This window comes from Trachinotus anak, unplaced genomic scaffold (genome assembly GCF_046630095.1).
Source record: "Trachinotus anak isolate AG129_WGS33_773 ecotype Australia unplaced genomic scaffold, CSIRO_AGI_Tana_v1 ptg000012l, whole genome shotgun sequence".
In the NCBI taxonomy this organism is placed as follows: Eukaryota; Metazoa; Chordata; class Actinopteri; order Carangiformes; family Carangidae; genus Trachinotus; species Trachinotus anak.
This window is the reverse complement of record NW_027273863.1, coordinates 4347761-4361309: the sequence shown is the minus strand read 5'-3', so window position 1 is coordinate 4361309 and position 13549 is coordinate 4347761. Positions and strand designations below refer to the sequence as shown.

At 38.7% G+C, this 13549-nt stretch overlaps 1 protein-coding gene across 8 annotated transcripts in view; it reads right to left on the bottom strand.

The window, feature by feature from the left end:
- Window positions 1-13549, bottom strand: part of astn1 (astrotactin 1) — a 415092-nt gene that overhangs the window by 297075 nt on the left and 104468 nt on the right. For 4 of the 8 annotated variants that reach the window (XM_071490448.1, XM_071490449.1, XM_071490450.1 and 1 more), the window contains one exon: window positions 774-923. The exons of 2 other annotated variants lie outside the window; for them this stretch is intronic. In XM_071490448.1, coding sequence (XP_071346549.1) covers window positions 774-923 — 150 coding nt within the window. The remainder of the gene's footprint in view (window positions 1-773; window positions 924-13549) is intronic. 2 more of the 8 variants (XM_071490451.1, XM_071490452.1) reach the window with 1 other exon arrangement.

Below are 13549 nucleotides of genomic sequence, written 5' to 3'. Positions count from 1 at the left end.
TTCTGTCATCGTTCCTCTGACTTGAAGAAATACTTTTGTCATCCCTCATGAATCATCCTTTTTCCTCTGGATCTAAACAACATAGTTAGGGCAGTGTTGCAACGACTCTATTCTATTCTTAAACCTCTAATTAAAGGTGTTGGCTACGCTTCTGGAGGCGTTGTCGTGTTTGTGACACCTGTGCACATGACGAGGGAATAATTGGCTTGGAGGCATTGTAAAGGCTTGTAACACCTTCTGACAGCAGCTATTATTTTGAGGGAATTGTCTCTTTACTTTTTTTTTTCCTCTCTCTCTCTCTCTCTCTCTCTGTCTGTCTCTTTCTCTCTCCCACACCCTATTAATGTACATCAAAGCTGCACGGACATGGCATGCTGACAGATAAAGCGTGCTGTACCACTTCACTCTGGCAGATTTTGCACAGGATCCCCTCAGAAATAATATTTGGGTATAATATTATTTCAAAATATGGTGATCTTTACGTCATAAGATGCGATTGATATCAAAATATTGTCCACTGAGAACCTCTGATCTCATCATCTTGTTTGATGTCAGTAAACAAGATTGTATGCAGATGCACTGAGATCAGTTTTACATGCTCACAATCCACTCTACACACTATGCCTATGTTTAAACACACAGCATATACACAAATGTCTGGAGACACAACACTGGAGATATCCATCTGCACTGGAAAGGTTACTTGTCATGCGTCGTGGTAATACCATCAGACGGCGGGATTAACTGTCTGTAGGTGTATGAGTCCTCCTTACCCCCAGAGCCCCACGCGCTGTTGGCGTTACCATTTCTCATACCTCGACTCCGGCGGCGACTGCGGTTTGGGTCGGTGTAAAAGGCCAGCTGAGGCTCGCTGTCTGCCTCCGTCCCAGAGTCTCCGTCTGGGTTCAAGAAAGTTGAACCCGCTGTTGGATTCACACACACAAAAAAAAGTACACCTCCAGTGAAAAAAAAGCTCTGGACCAGTGGTGGGGAATTTGTCCTGGAGTTGGCCTCACAGAGATGGCAGCAGTGACGGAGCGGAGGATGAACACCACTGCTGGATTCAGTGCGGAAAGAGATCAGTGCACAAAAGTTCTCTTCAGTCAATAATTGAAGTGCAGGCTAATGGAGATGGAAGCCAAGCAGAAAGTTGAAAGCTTTAAAACAACTTTTTCTTTTTTCCTCGTAGGCTGGTTTAACATTACTGACAACATTCAGCCATAGCATTTCCTGATCCAACCAGAGTGCATTAATGTAGTTCTTAGACGAGACTAAAAGAAGATCTGCCATGACTTCCCCACAGAAAAGGAAGCCTGGGTGCAGGATTGTACATAATACAGCTTGTTGAATTTAATTGGATGAGTTTTGAACTGAATGGCTTTTCTTGAGTCCTTGAGGGAATGTAATATGAGCGAATCGTCCCTCACCTTGAGATATGTATTGAACCCTGCGTGGTTTGTCTTGTATAGAAAACCTTTCACAGTGGGTGGTCTAAATATCAACAATGAAGGCGAACTGACAGAATCATGTGAAAAACCAGGTTGAATGTGTGAGTGGGAGCAAATTCTAAACCTTCCTCATATTAATAGACACGAGACAAGAATAAGCCATTCATTATGTACCATACACAGACTGTATCATGAAGCTGTGATGAAATTGCTCCAAATATCAGGACTTCATTTTACATTATAGGACACTTTTGTTGTTGGATGACAGTATGGTTTTCTCAGTATTTAGTCTTATTATGTCCTCATTATTACAAACAGTGTTACTGACTGTTATTGAACAGTTCTGGAAAAAGTTGAGACTGAACTATGTGGCTAACAACTTGGTCATATCAGAATTTGAAACAACACATTTTAATAAGTGAAATTAAATAGTTTTAGTGGAATCACTGACATCAGTGAAGTTGCTAATGGCGGTTGTAAAGCACAGTAATATTTGGACAGTGCTTTATGTCTTCCTTTCAACCTTGAAGTCCTTTGACACTCTATAGTTGTAGTGTTCTACTGTTACTGTATCATATTTATACTCCACCCAATTTTCTATAACCCTTTTCTGCCACAGTTTAAACTTCTCCACAGAAGAAAGCAACATTATTTTAGTTAGGCTTGAGAAAGAGGTGGATGGTACAAATGCACTGACTTAGTTACTTGTCTTGTTAGCAACTGAGAGTCAACAGGCTCTAAAGTGCATTTGTTTAGTGTGTGTCCAAATCCACTTTTGCTAATTTAACAGCAGAAAAAATGTTTACTGCGCCAGGAGCATGGTTCAAAAGTGCTGTACTTGGTCTCTTATTTAATCAGGGTTGTGTTTTGGGCGTAACATGCAATAAACCAATCAAAGTGCCATCTCCCAGCCCTTTTAAAAGCCAGGTGTGTTTGTACCTTGGCAGACTGCTATCATAATGGTGGATTTGCTAGGTAGTAGGAAAGAACGCTTCTCTACAGAGAAAACAGATCTTTGTCGGAGCGCAGAAGCAGCTGTTGACAGCCTGCATGGCCCTCTCTCTCCTTGACTGTCCCTTTTCCCCCCTTTTTCCCACGTTTCCAGGGGACAATGGAATTAGGGCCAGAACTTTTATTTACAGCCACAAAAAGAAAGCAAATCCACATATTCTGTCTGTCCGTGTTTTCCTCCACTCTGTTTCAGTATCAGTGGAGCACCTACACACAACAGTTCCATGTAGGCACATGTATATCTGGATAATGCGCCAATGAAATGCTGCGCCATTGACATCAGACCAGGTTTTCATTGGTTAATCACTCCATTGCTTTCCGATTCCTCAAGATTGCAATGCACCAGTAATGTTCCTGAACACACATCATTTTGAAACCAACAAACCCAAGTGTGTTTGCTGTTGAACAACGTGGGCACTGAACTGCATGGAACTGCATCGGTCTGACACTAGTAAAGACACTTGCATTGTGCTGCTTTGTACCAGCTGTAAGACAGAGCCCTAAGTAGCAACTACAGCTATTACCACCTATTTTTACAATGATATGAAAATTAATTACTCTGTGGCACTTTCATTCATGTGTGTCAGGCCTTAGTTCTTCGGTTCAGGCTGTATTATTCCCTTATATTGAACTATGAACTACAGCCCCTGAGTGGATTAGAATAACACACTCAGTTTATGTAGCGCTGAAATGTTGTTGTCACAGATCAATGACAATACTCTGTGAATTAGTAACGTGTCCCACAGTGCTGTTGGTACTTGTCCCTGAAGTTTCCATGGAAACAGAGGCCCTTCATTTCTTATAGAAATATCTGGGCAATTATGAGCAAATTAAATGCTCTATATTTAAAAAGGTAATGAAGGGTATTTAACACCCTTGATAACAACCTTGTACGTCTCCAGACTGAGGAATATTTAATCACTGACGGGGTCAGTTTATAAAGTTTAAAATATAAAGAAGAAATTGCTCTGCAGTCGGTTGGTTAATGTATTCTGTATATCTCATGATGTTTCTCAGCATCTCTGACTGTATCTGAACATGTTCCAACAACTTACAAAACATGCAAAAAACTAAACAAAACATTGCACTTTCACTTTTTACAGCACAATTATAGTTGCCCTGATAGCAGCATATATCACACACAAACAAATGTACTCTACTACAATAACAATGTGTGGTGTTTAAGTTGTTTTACCTATATACATTCATTATAGATCCAACTGTTCATTTTAGAGATGAGTCCAAAATTCATCATTCATGATTCTTTAAATAGCATTTTAAAACTCAACAATATTATATGGAAAATTTTCCATTTTCCATTTGAAAAGCCTGGAGCCACCGAATATTTGCTACTTTTGCTTGATAGATGACATAAATGACAAGTTATCACACAAACTTTCTCCCCAGGATGAATAAGAAATTAATGACAACATTTCGAGTTAAATGTGACAGCTTGAGTTTGTGTAGAAAACAGGAAGCAGTCACACATCTTATATTGTACTGCATGGTAATATTTGGAGGTCAAACCAGATAAGTGACATTGTGTCAAAGTTGGTCATTTAAAAATGATGTAAACAATGGATGAGATACATACAGTACATGAGATGGAAAACATGGAGACTAAATAAACAGATGAACACACACAACATGTATTTGGATATGAGCTTTTGCAGGACAACACCAACATGACTCTTGTTTTTTTTATTTAGTGTGTGTTTTATTTGGCAGTTCATGAAAAATATTACACAGGCAGGGATGAGTGTAGGATAAATGTAGGAGAAGAAAGGAAGAATCCATGGCTTTGTTTGAGGAAATAATCCTATTCATATTCTTCAAAGATTTTCCATTTTGCATTTTGGTGAGATAGTACATGTCCATCTCTCCAACAGCAAATGGAGCTTCACTGATCTGTCATTTAGAGCCATATTATGATCTTATGGACGAGCACTGATATATAGTGGGTGCAAAACAATTCGATAAACAAACTGCTCTTACAGTACAATACATCCATAATACATTTCAGATCAGAGTGTTTTAGCACAGGCTTGAGCTATATTTAGAGGGCATGTATTGAAGCTTGTCTTACGAGTGTTAGTGGAATCCGAATCACAAAGTGAGGGGGAAAATCCATCAAAGCTGCAAAGATTTGCAGCCTCAGCGGGATATATGTGAATCGAAATAAAATTCATGCTAACATTGCTCAGTGACAAGAGCTTTTAAAATCCCCAACCAAGACAAAGCGTTTGATTAAACTGGAGACGATCCCTCAGAAACAATGGGGAACTGAAAACACTGTTGGCAGCAATGTCAATGTGACAAACTGAGAAGGACTTTTTCATGACAGCAGCCTCATCAGTTTTTCATTTTGTAGGTTTTAAAACAATATGCGCTGAAGATATGAATGTGTAGTGTAAATATTATTGGCAGCCATGACTATCTGACAGCACAGATGTTGGCGCTGCTTTACTTCACAAGTGGAACGGCTTTTCTGATGACGCCATTGTTTCAGCAGCATTTCACACCACTGATTTAATAATAAAGCAATATTCACTGTACAATTCCCCCCTAGAAATGTTTACTGGCAGGGAACACAGTCTTCTAGAACATTATTCAGCATGCTATTAAAACTCTGCAGTGAAATGAGAATGACAAATAAAATGTCTTTGCACTAAACCGGGGAAGATGGAGCTGCTTCTCCCAAGAAAAAAAAATACTCTCTTATAGCTACAAAATGAGAACAAATGACTTATACTACAAAACTAGACTTATACAGAACTAGACTTAAATATCCATCATGCAAAAACTGAAAGAATACAATGCATTTCCCATTCAATAGTTCAATCTCTTTTCTTCGTGTCAATCTTTCTAATAATCAAGACAATTCATTGAAAACCAGAAATGTCAACCTCATGGACCAAAGTGTTGGGCTGACCGACATCAGCACTTCCCATCTTCTGACAACTCATGGCCAACTTGAAAATCTCGAAAACGTCGGTGGCCCACATCCGACCCCATAATGATATGGAGGCCAAATAATGTCTTCTCAGAGCACTTTTTATTCTAATGATAATGATGGAACATTGTTTTTATATACCTTATGTCTCTTGACTCACTTTTCACTTTCCTTTTAATTCTTCCTGCTGCTTACCAGCTATCCATTTTGACGCTCCACTTTTTGTCAGAGATGTAATCTTCTAGCAAGCAATCACAATGAGATAGCAAACAGATGGGCTTCAATAATTCAATAAGAAAAAACAAGTTTTTAAATATTTTTTTAATTAAAAAAATGTATTTATAGTTATACTCTTTGAATTGTATTTATTCCTTTAATTCTGTAATTGTAATTTGAAGTTCTGCAAATTATAAGTCAGCCCACTGCCGGCCCACTGTCTAAAAGTTAGATTATACAATGAGCTTTTAGCAAAATGAGCAGCTCGGGTTTCAAGCAAAACACAGAGGATGCAATATGTTTTTCTTCTAGTAATTTAACAGCTATTCATAACATCTGCAGCCAGCTGTTCAGAAAAATTACCCTTGTCTTTTAATAAACTCAATATCAATGTGTGGATAAACACTGTGTACTGCAAGCAACAGGCAAGACACTTAGTCTGTTCTGACAAATACTGTTACATGATCAGGTCATAATTTGAATTTCCTACTGCTGCTGCAGCAAGTGGTGAGGTGAGGAAAAGATAAGTTGACAAAGTACAGGGAGATGTACAGAAGACATTTCATTGTCTGTTTTGAAAAGATTTTATCCTGATAGTACCCAGCTTCAGTACAATGCTTAAATGAATATATTTATTTAAGGTACTGAGAGCATATTAGTCTCTCTGAGCCAGAGATAGAAACATATAAAAACTATTGTACATTTGTTGTCATGACAAAACAACAACACAGAACACATGTCCCAATTCAAGGGCCATCCACTTCAGTGAATGTGGCCTATGAAGATGTAGCCTTGAGAGGACAGAAAGCTAGTGGGCTGAACCTGCTGCTCTTCTGCAAAAGAGACACTCTGGTTTTACAGAGAACAAATAATAATGTTGTGTCCTCATCAAGCAGGAAGGCTGAGAGGGTCCAAGTTTACTGGGAGCAATTTAGCCTCAAATGTTCAATAAAGCTGTAAACAGTGGTACAACAAGCAGTGAATAGGATTTGGTCCCGTATTCCAACACCTTACTTGAATGGATTGTGGGACAATGAGGCTCACAAAGAGCAGATGTGTTCTTCAAATACTGGTAAAAGAAGGACACAGTTCTCATCCACATTTGAGAGTTTACAATGGGACAGTCTGTCTGAATATCTTCATAATGATGAAATGCACACTTCAAAATAGGTGGGCATGATGTGGGGCACAGATCATGTAAGACTGTGTCTCTCTGACTGAGCAGGTCCAGTGAGAGTACAGACCAAGTGGAAGCTAAAGAGGAAAAAATGTCAGAGCAACAAACACGGATATTAAATCACCCAGTATTGAAAAACTGTCACATCCAGGCAGGAAAAATGACAGGAGCCCAGGAACAACATTTATAAAACTGGGGCAGCTTTGTGTAGTCTAGGCAAACAAAACACAGACAATGAGTTTCCACTCCAATTAGGTAAGTGCTTGAAATACTTCGGAAGAATTTAAAATCCATTCGAGGGCATTTATAATTAAAGGTGGGCTGAAGTTAATTGATTGATTGATTGATTGACTGATCAGCCAGTAATGACATCTTCAGATTTATGTTGTCCAGCCAACAGTCTGGAAGACAATTAAAAGATTTTTAAATTACAAGTCATAAAAAAGAGAGAATCAGATAAGCTACACAGGATGCTGGATGGATGGTGTTGGTCTGGCTGGTCAGTCCACCACTGAGATCCAGACTGAAATATCTCAAAGACTACTGGATGATTTGCCATGAAATATATACACATTACTGTATTGTGTATATTCATGGTTCCAGGATGATGTATTGGGATGAATCTGATGATCACCTGACATTTCATTTAGTGTCATCATCAGGTCATAATTTGTAATTTGCCCAACATTTTGGTTTATAACCAAATCGGTAAAACTACAGTCCCATCACCCTCAACTGTTCTTTGCGTTAGCGGCTAATTAAAAAATATTACTATATGAACATGCTAAACTAACTTAACATTAAACGTTACACCTGCTAAATAATGTTAGCAAATGTTGTGTCTAAATAAACTGCCAGACTGCTTCATCAGTACTGCATGTCAGACAGTCGAATAGCTTCGGAAACTCCCTCCCCCAACACTTTTCTGACCTCAGGAAAGAGGGGTCTGTGTCCAACTATTTCTCTGACTTCACATCCACAGTGACTGTCCAGCTGTGCGGAGGTGAGAAGAGACAGAAGGCAGGGTTTATACTTCTGTCTTGCTCTCTTTTTTTCATTTGTTGCACAACATTTTCTGGCTCTTTTAATGTGAACAACTGAGTGCAACACACTAAACATCTTCCATGAGAGCGTGACTGTCTAAAAATGTGCATCATATTGTATTTAAATGACACTGCGTCTCCCCCTCTCTATGATGACTCTGTCTCTGTCATAGTTTTGTTTGGGCTCAACTGATCCCACAGTCTCGTTGCTTCATTAATGACTTTATAATTGGAATCACTGTTGATGCATTTTCTGTCATTCAACTTAATAATCATCTCAGAACACTGGAAATCTAGAGATCCAAGAATCACAAAACACTGACTGGAGTTCACAGAAGTTTGTTTACTAAAGATTTGCCTGCTCTGCTGCAAGTAAGTCCCTTGTATGTGTGATTTTCAGGCCATTCATTTCAGTGTCAGCTCTGTCAGAATGAGGCTTTCAGTTACTGTTTGTACTCAGTTCTAATAACCGAGCAAAAAAACAAAAAAAAAAATCATCTCCAATGATGAGATCAACCCATTGAAATTATTGGTTATTTTGAAGAGTTGTTTTCAAGTTCACAACTGCAGGAAATGAAGCTCAATGTTAGTGACACTCACTAAACTCCTGAATAAAACAGAGCTGCACTTGACAACTCTAAGGGTGCACGGGTTACAGAGAGGAGAAAAAATAAGTACTGGCTACACTGCAGTAGTTCTACACTGGAATAACCGGTTCAAAGTGCAACAGCATCTCTGTGGTGCATGAGAAGAGAAGTATTTTCGAAGGCAGTTAAAAGAAAAAAATGTACTTTACAGCATCTGAGGTGAGTGCAAGCTGACCTATCAGACATTACTGAAATAACATTTATAGCCCAGGATTAAATCAAATAGAAATTTCAAAACACAATAAAATTGGAAAAGATGACATTGATACCTCAACTGTGAAGGTTTACTAAATAAAAATTTGAAAAATTTACCAATTAGTGGTAAGTTTCGTTTGAAGGCTTTCCAAAACACAAGTCCATTGTATCGCAGGGCTCACAGGTTCAGCTTCGGGTTTAAGTTTCACCACAGAAGTACGACAACTTCCTTCTTGAAATGAAATGGCATGTCCCTGCCTGACACACAGAGGAGAATAAGCATCTCCTGAGGAATTCAGACTAAATCTTACACAGTAGGTATTTGTCAGACTTCAAGAGCCAAAAGGTGCTGGGCTCAACGCTGCCACCAAAACAAGACAAACCCTTCTAAAATATTCACTGCTCAGCATGCACAGCAGGCAGAAGCACCTCTTATAAACCAAAAAAAACCTTATGATGTCTAGTGCTCCACAGCTCTGTAAATGTGGAAGGGTGCTAAAACCTGAGCGAGAGAGGGTAATGGCACCAGAATGACAATCTATCCTGAGAGAGGAAGTGGGCATTGAAACAAACAAGAGGATGACAATGTCGCAGCAACAGCGATGGCACTGACATCAAGAATAGCTGCTATGGAAACAACAATTTGTGACAGAAATACAACTAATTAATTTTAATTAATGAAGTACCATGATTTTAAAGTCCAGTTATAAACCTAATATATTTCAGTCAAACCAAGTCGAGGCACTTACAAGTAAGGCCGAACACAAACATAATTGACTTTTTCTCTTTAAAAAAGATCAACTTCACTGTGGATTTTTATGTCCTGGAGATGACTGTTTTCAGTTTACATAACACAACATTCTCTTCCAATGAAGACAAAACGTTACCCGCAATAGAGAACAAAGAACAAATGTGGCGAAAAATTCAAATGAGCTGCTGATCATCCCTCAGAGTAATTGATAAAACCATTAGTGCTTAATTACAGAATGCTGCAAATACCAGATTGAAATTTTACTTTGCACAGCTTTTATACCACTGCCAAAGCTTTTATAAAAAAGCTAAAATCTAATCAATTAGAAAACAAAATTTCAAATCTCACATTTTCCTGAAAAGAAAGCTATGAATTGTGTACATAAAGATTAGCTGGGGTTTCCACAGTGGCTCACCTGTAGAGCACTAGCATTACAGCTTAGTCCTTACCGGAGTGGCCTAGGTTCAAGTCCGACCTGTGGCCCTGTGCTGCATGTCATCCTCTCTCTCTCCCTGAATTTCCTGTCTATCTCACACTATAGCTATCAAAATAAAGACAAAACTCTGACAAATATCATGTATAAAGGTTGAGGCTATAGACGTCATGAAGGAAAAAAAAAAAGAATAACCTGTGCCCATGAATAAAATGGATTAAATGCACTTTCAAATACATTAATTAATTAATTAATTAATTAATTGTATGCATACATCACATAATTTTCCTCTCAAATTAATTAATTTCTGTGCAACAGTTAACAGGATATAATGCTGAACAACTTTTAACGTATGCTTATTTCACTATATGTATTTGTATATTTGACAAGGACAACGCAAGTTAATGAACATCAGTAGCTGCTATGTAAATGTTCCAGATTGTAGCAAAAAATGCCATTTTACATGTGTTGTCTTGAGGCAGGTAACATAAAACAATAAAGAATTACAAGTCACAAATACAAATATAAAATACACAAACAAAAAGACAAATACATATTGCTGCATACTGGGTTAAAAGTGATCACAGATCTGGTTTGTCTGCTATCTTACTGATTGCTACTGGTGGCCCATTCCATGTTGAAGGAATGTCAAAAATACATAGTTTGACAGATGAGTATGTACGCACTGTTCAACACTGAAAACCAAAATGCAATACATGCATTTAACCTGATAACCTAATGATATTAATATGGAGAGACGAAATCAGTATTGGGAGATACCTCGGCACCAAAACACAGGTGCTAACCTGCTGCTAACACAGCAGCCATAACAGCCTGGAACTTCAGTCTGTGCTGCTGCAGTAGCTTGGAATAGCATGTGAGTGTTGTGTTCGTGCTCATGCGATGCAAAATACAGTGACAGATGCCACGTAAAATCTAATGTGTTGCTTGGATGAAATGTAGCTTTGTTTTGATTTTTGACACAAACGTGTGCATATACTTAGAGGATTTTGAACAACATGGTGTTATTCTTCAATCCAATTAACACATATGTTTGTGTGTTCATAATACGGTTTAACTAATTGTTAAATGCATGCACATGGTTTAAGGAATTCAAGAGCATGAAGTAGCCATTTCTGCAAATAAATTATGAATTAGCACACGGATCTATGTTGTTTGTGCTTTGTTTGTTGATATCGTGTTTAATAATCAGTGCAAATTATGACTGTATTTACAATGTGTTTGGGTACTATAATGAATAAAAATGACTACCATAGTTAGTCAACAGCCTTAAAGTCATAGTCATTTCATAAAGTCATATCCTTCAGCTGTAACAGCTATAACAGTACAGACACTTCATTAGGTTTAAAGACACTGCTGAATATCAGAGAAGCAGGAGCATCAAACCAAAAGCCAAAACTTTATTTGGCAGCTTCCACCACTCTTTATTTGGGAGTGTGAAAAGATTCTACAGTACCATATGTGACGAGAAACTTTTTTTCAAGTGGGGACCAAACAACTATGGTTGCTCTAACAAGAGCGGCCCCAGACAGAGACAACAATGCTTTAACATACACAGAGCGGACCTTTCACTCAGCGGCTCACTGTGTCCTCAAACTTCAGCCAGAAGCAGGGCATGATACTGGTATGCTGCTAATTTGTCATAATGTAAACAATGATAAGCTCCCACACCTGTAGCAAACATTACAACATTGTTCTGTTGTCATATTCGTTCTCAGATGGGCCTATATGTTGGTTTCACCCTGAAGGAAGCAGCTCCTCTGCAGAAAAAGCTCAGAGATCCACTTTCAAATAAAGGGATATCAGTTGGGACAGGAATTACATTACGGGAGGACCAGTGAAAAACAGTGGGTAATTTTGGCTGTAATTATTACTCTGGGCAGGATTAAAATCACTGACCAGTGCAGGTAATTTTAAAATCACCCCAACTCCTCTGGGGATGGGGTGTAAATTTGTTATTTTTTTATGCTATGATGTTTTCATTTCTTTATGAAGGCTCAAACTGGCAGACAGCACAGAAATGCCAGGCAACCACTTCCTCCCTCTATACAAGAAGGTCCATCAGGGCCTTTGATCAGCAAGATCCCAATTCACACCACACTTTTATCTCTTATCAGGCCGGTGTTTTACAAAACGCGACCCTGAAGCTATTTGGAGGCAAGAGGGTGTGACCAAATGGCCCCACTGTGAAGTAATGGGACAGGATTTATGTCCACAGACATGAAGCAGACATGGGAACCAGTGTTGAGCAAACCAGCAGGTTACTGTAAATCATGAGCTGCATGTATCATATGCATAACACACACACACACACACACACACACACACACACACACATACACCCTTTTTCATCCAACTTTCTTTCTCTCTCTGATCTGTTTTTCCTAACATATGTAATCTTATGTAAAATCCAATAATTCCCATGTTAGTGTAAATGTAGCATCTCACTATTTAATCCAATTAGTTTGTATCTCACATTGTCTAAATATGTTGACACCTGTTAAAGGTACAGGTATAGGTCTGAGTCTCACTGTAACCTCTGGATCCTCATGAGTCCATCTCTGTGCCTGTGTCTGACCATGTGTATCCGTTCTTTGCTTTGTTACAGTTTCTTAGATTTGTGATGTTTTCACTGTTCATACAATAATTCTACCGGAGCATTATTAACCTTTTCCACTAATTTACTTCATTATATTGTAAAGTCCATAACTAATTGGGAATAAATGATCACCTGCACAGCTATAATAATCATGAAATGGTGATGGGGCCTGAAGGCCTGGCGCTGCAGCAGTCACTCCCTCATATGTTGCTTTCTTCCACTCTGCGTCTTTGGTACTTTTAGTTGCCTTTGAAGTAACTCTGGAGTCCATTAAATGTGCTGACATATGGAGTGAAGAGAGGCACTCGGGCATCTTAAGCAAAAAAAAAGGGGAGAGTCATTACCTTATCTGCCAATACGGGCCACCTCACTCATCCACAGAAGTTGTCCACTGAGGACAACAATAGTTCTGTCTGTGCATATTTTATGACAAAGATGAAAATAGTTGACTGGAAACTCCAACTACAGGGACTCAAAACTGCACGAAGCAGATCTAATTGCCTGCTAGATAGCCTCATTCCTATGCAGCTAGGTTTGGAGAATACTGTCCTGTACCTGGAAGCACTGAAATATAAAAGCAGTATGTGTGTCTGTGTGTGTGTTTGTGTGTGTGTCTGTGTGTGTGTTTGAATTGGCTGAGTGCATTAGGAATTAAATTCTTCTATTTTCTTACACCAAGTTGAAACAACTGAGGCAGCAATATATAATTATAATCAGTCACTTTCTGCCTGCCTTGCATTCAAAATAAACAAAATGTTACTAAATTAATTGGGAGGAGATCTTCCCTTTCTTGTTCTGAGTGTGGAGCTGTGGTGTCAGATGGTTGGCTGGTTTGGAGACAGCAAAACAGACCAAGGGCGTGGCCAGACTCTCAGAGACACAAAGAGACAAAGGTAAATTGTCACGAGTTCTTGTGGACAATGACAAAGAGCCTGAACAAAGAACAAAGTTGCTGATAGACAGCATTAGACTTGATCCTAGCATCATTTCATGGAAGTGCTGAAACATGAAGCTATTGGCATACAAAATGGTAACATTGAAACTTGGTGTTCCAT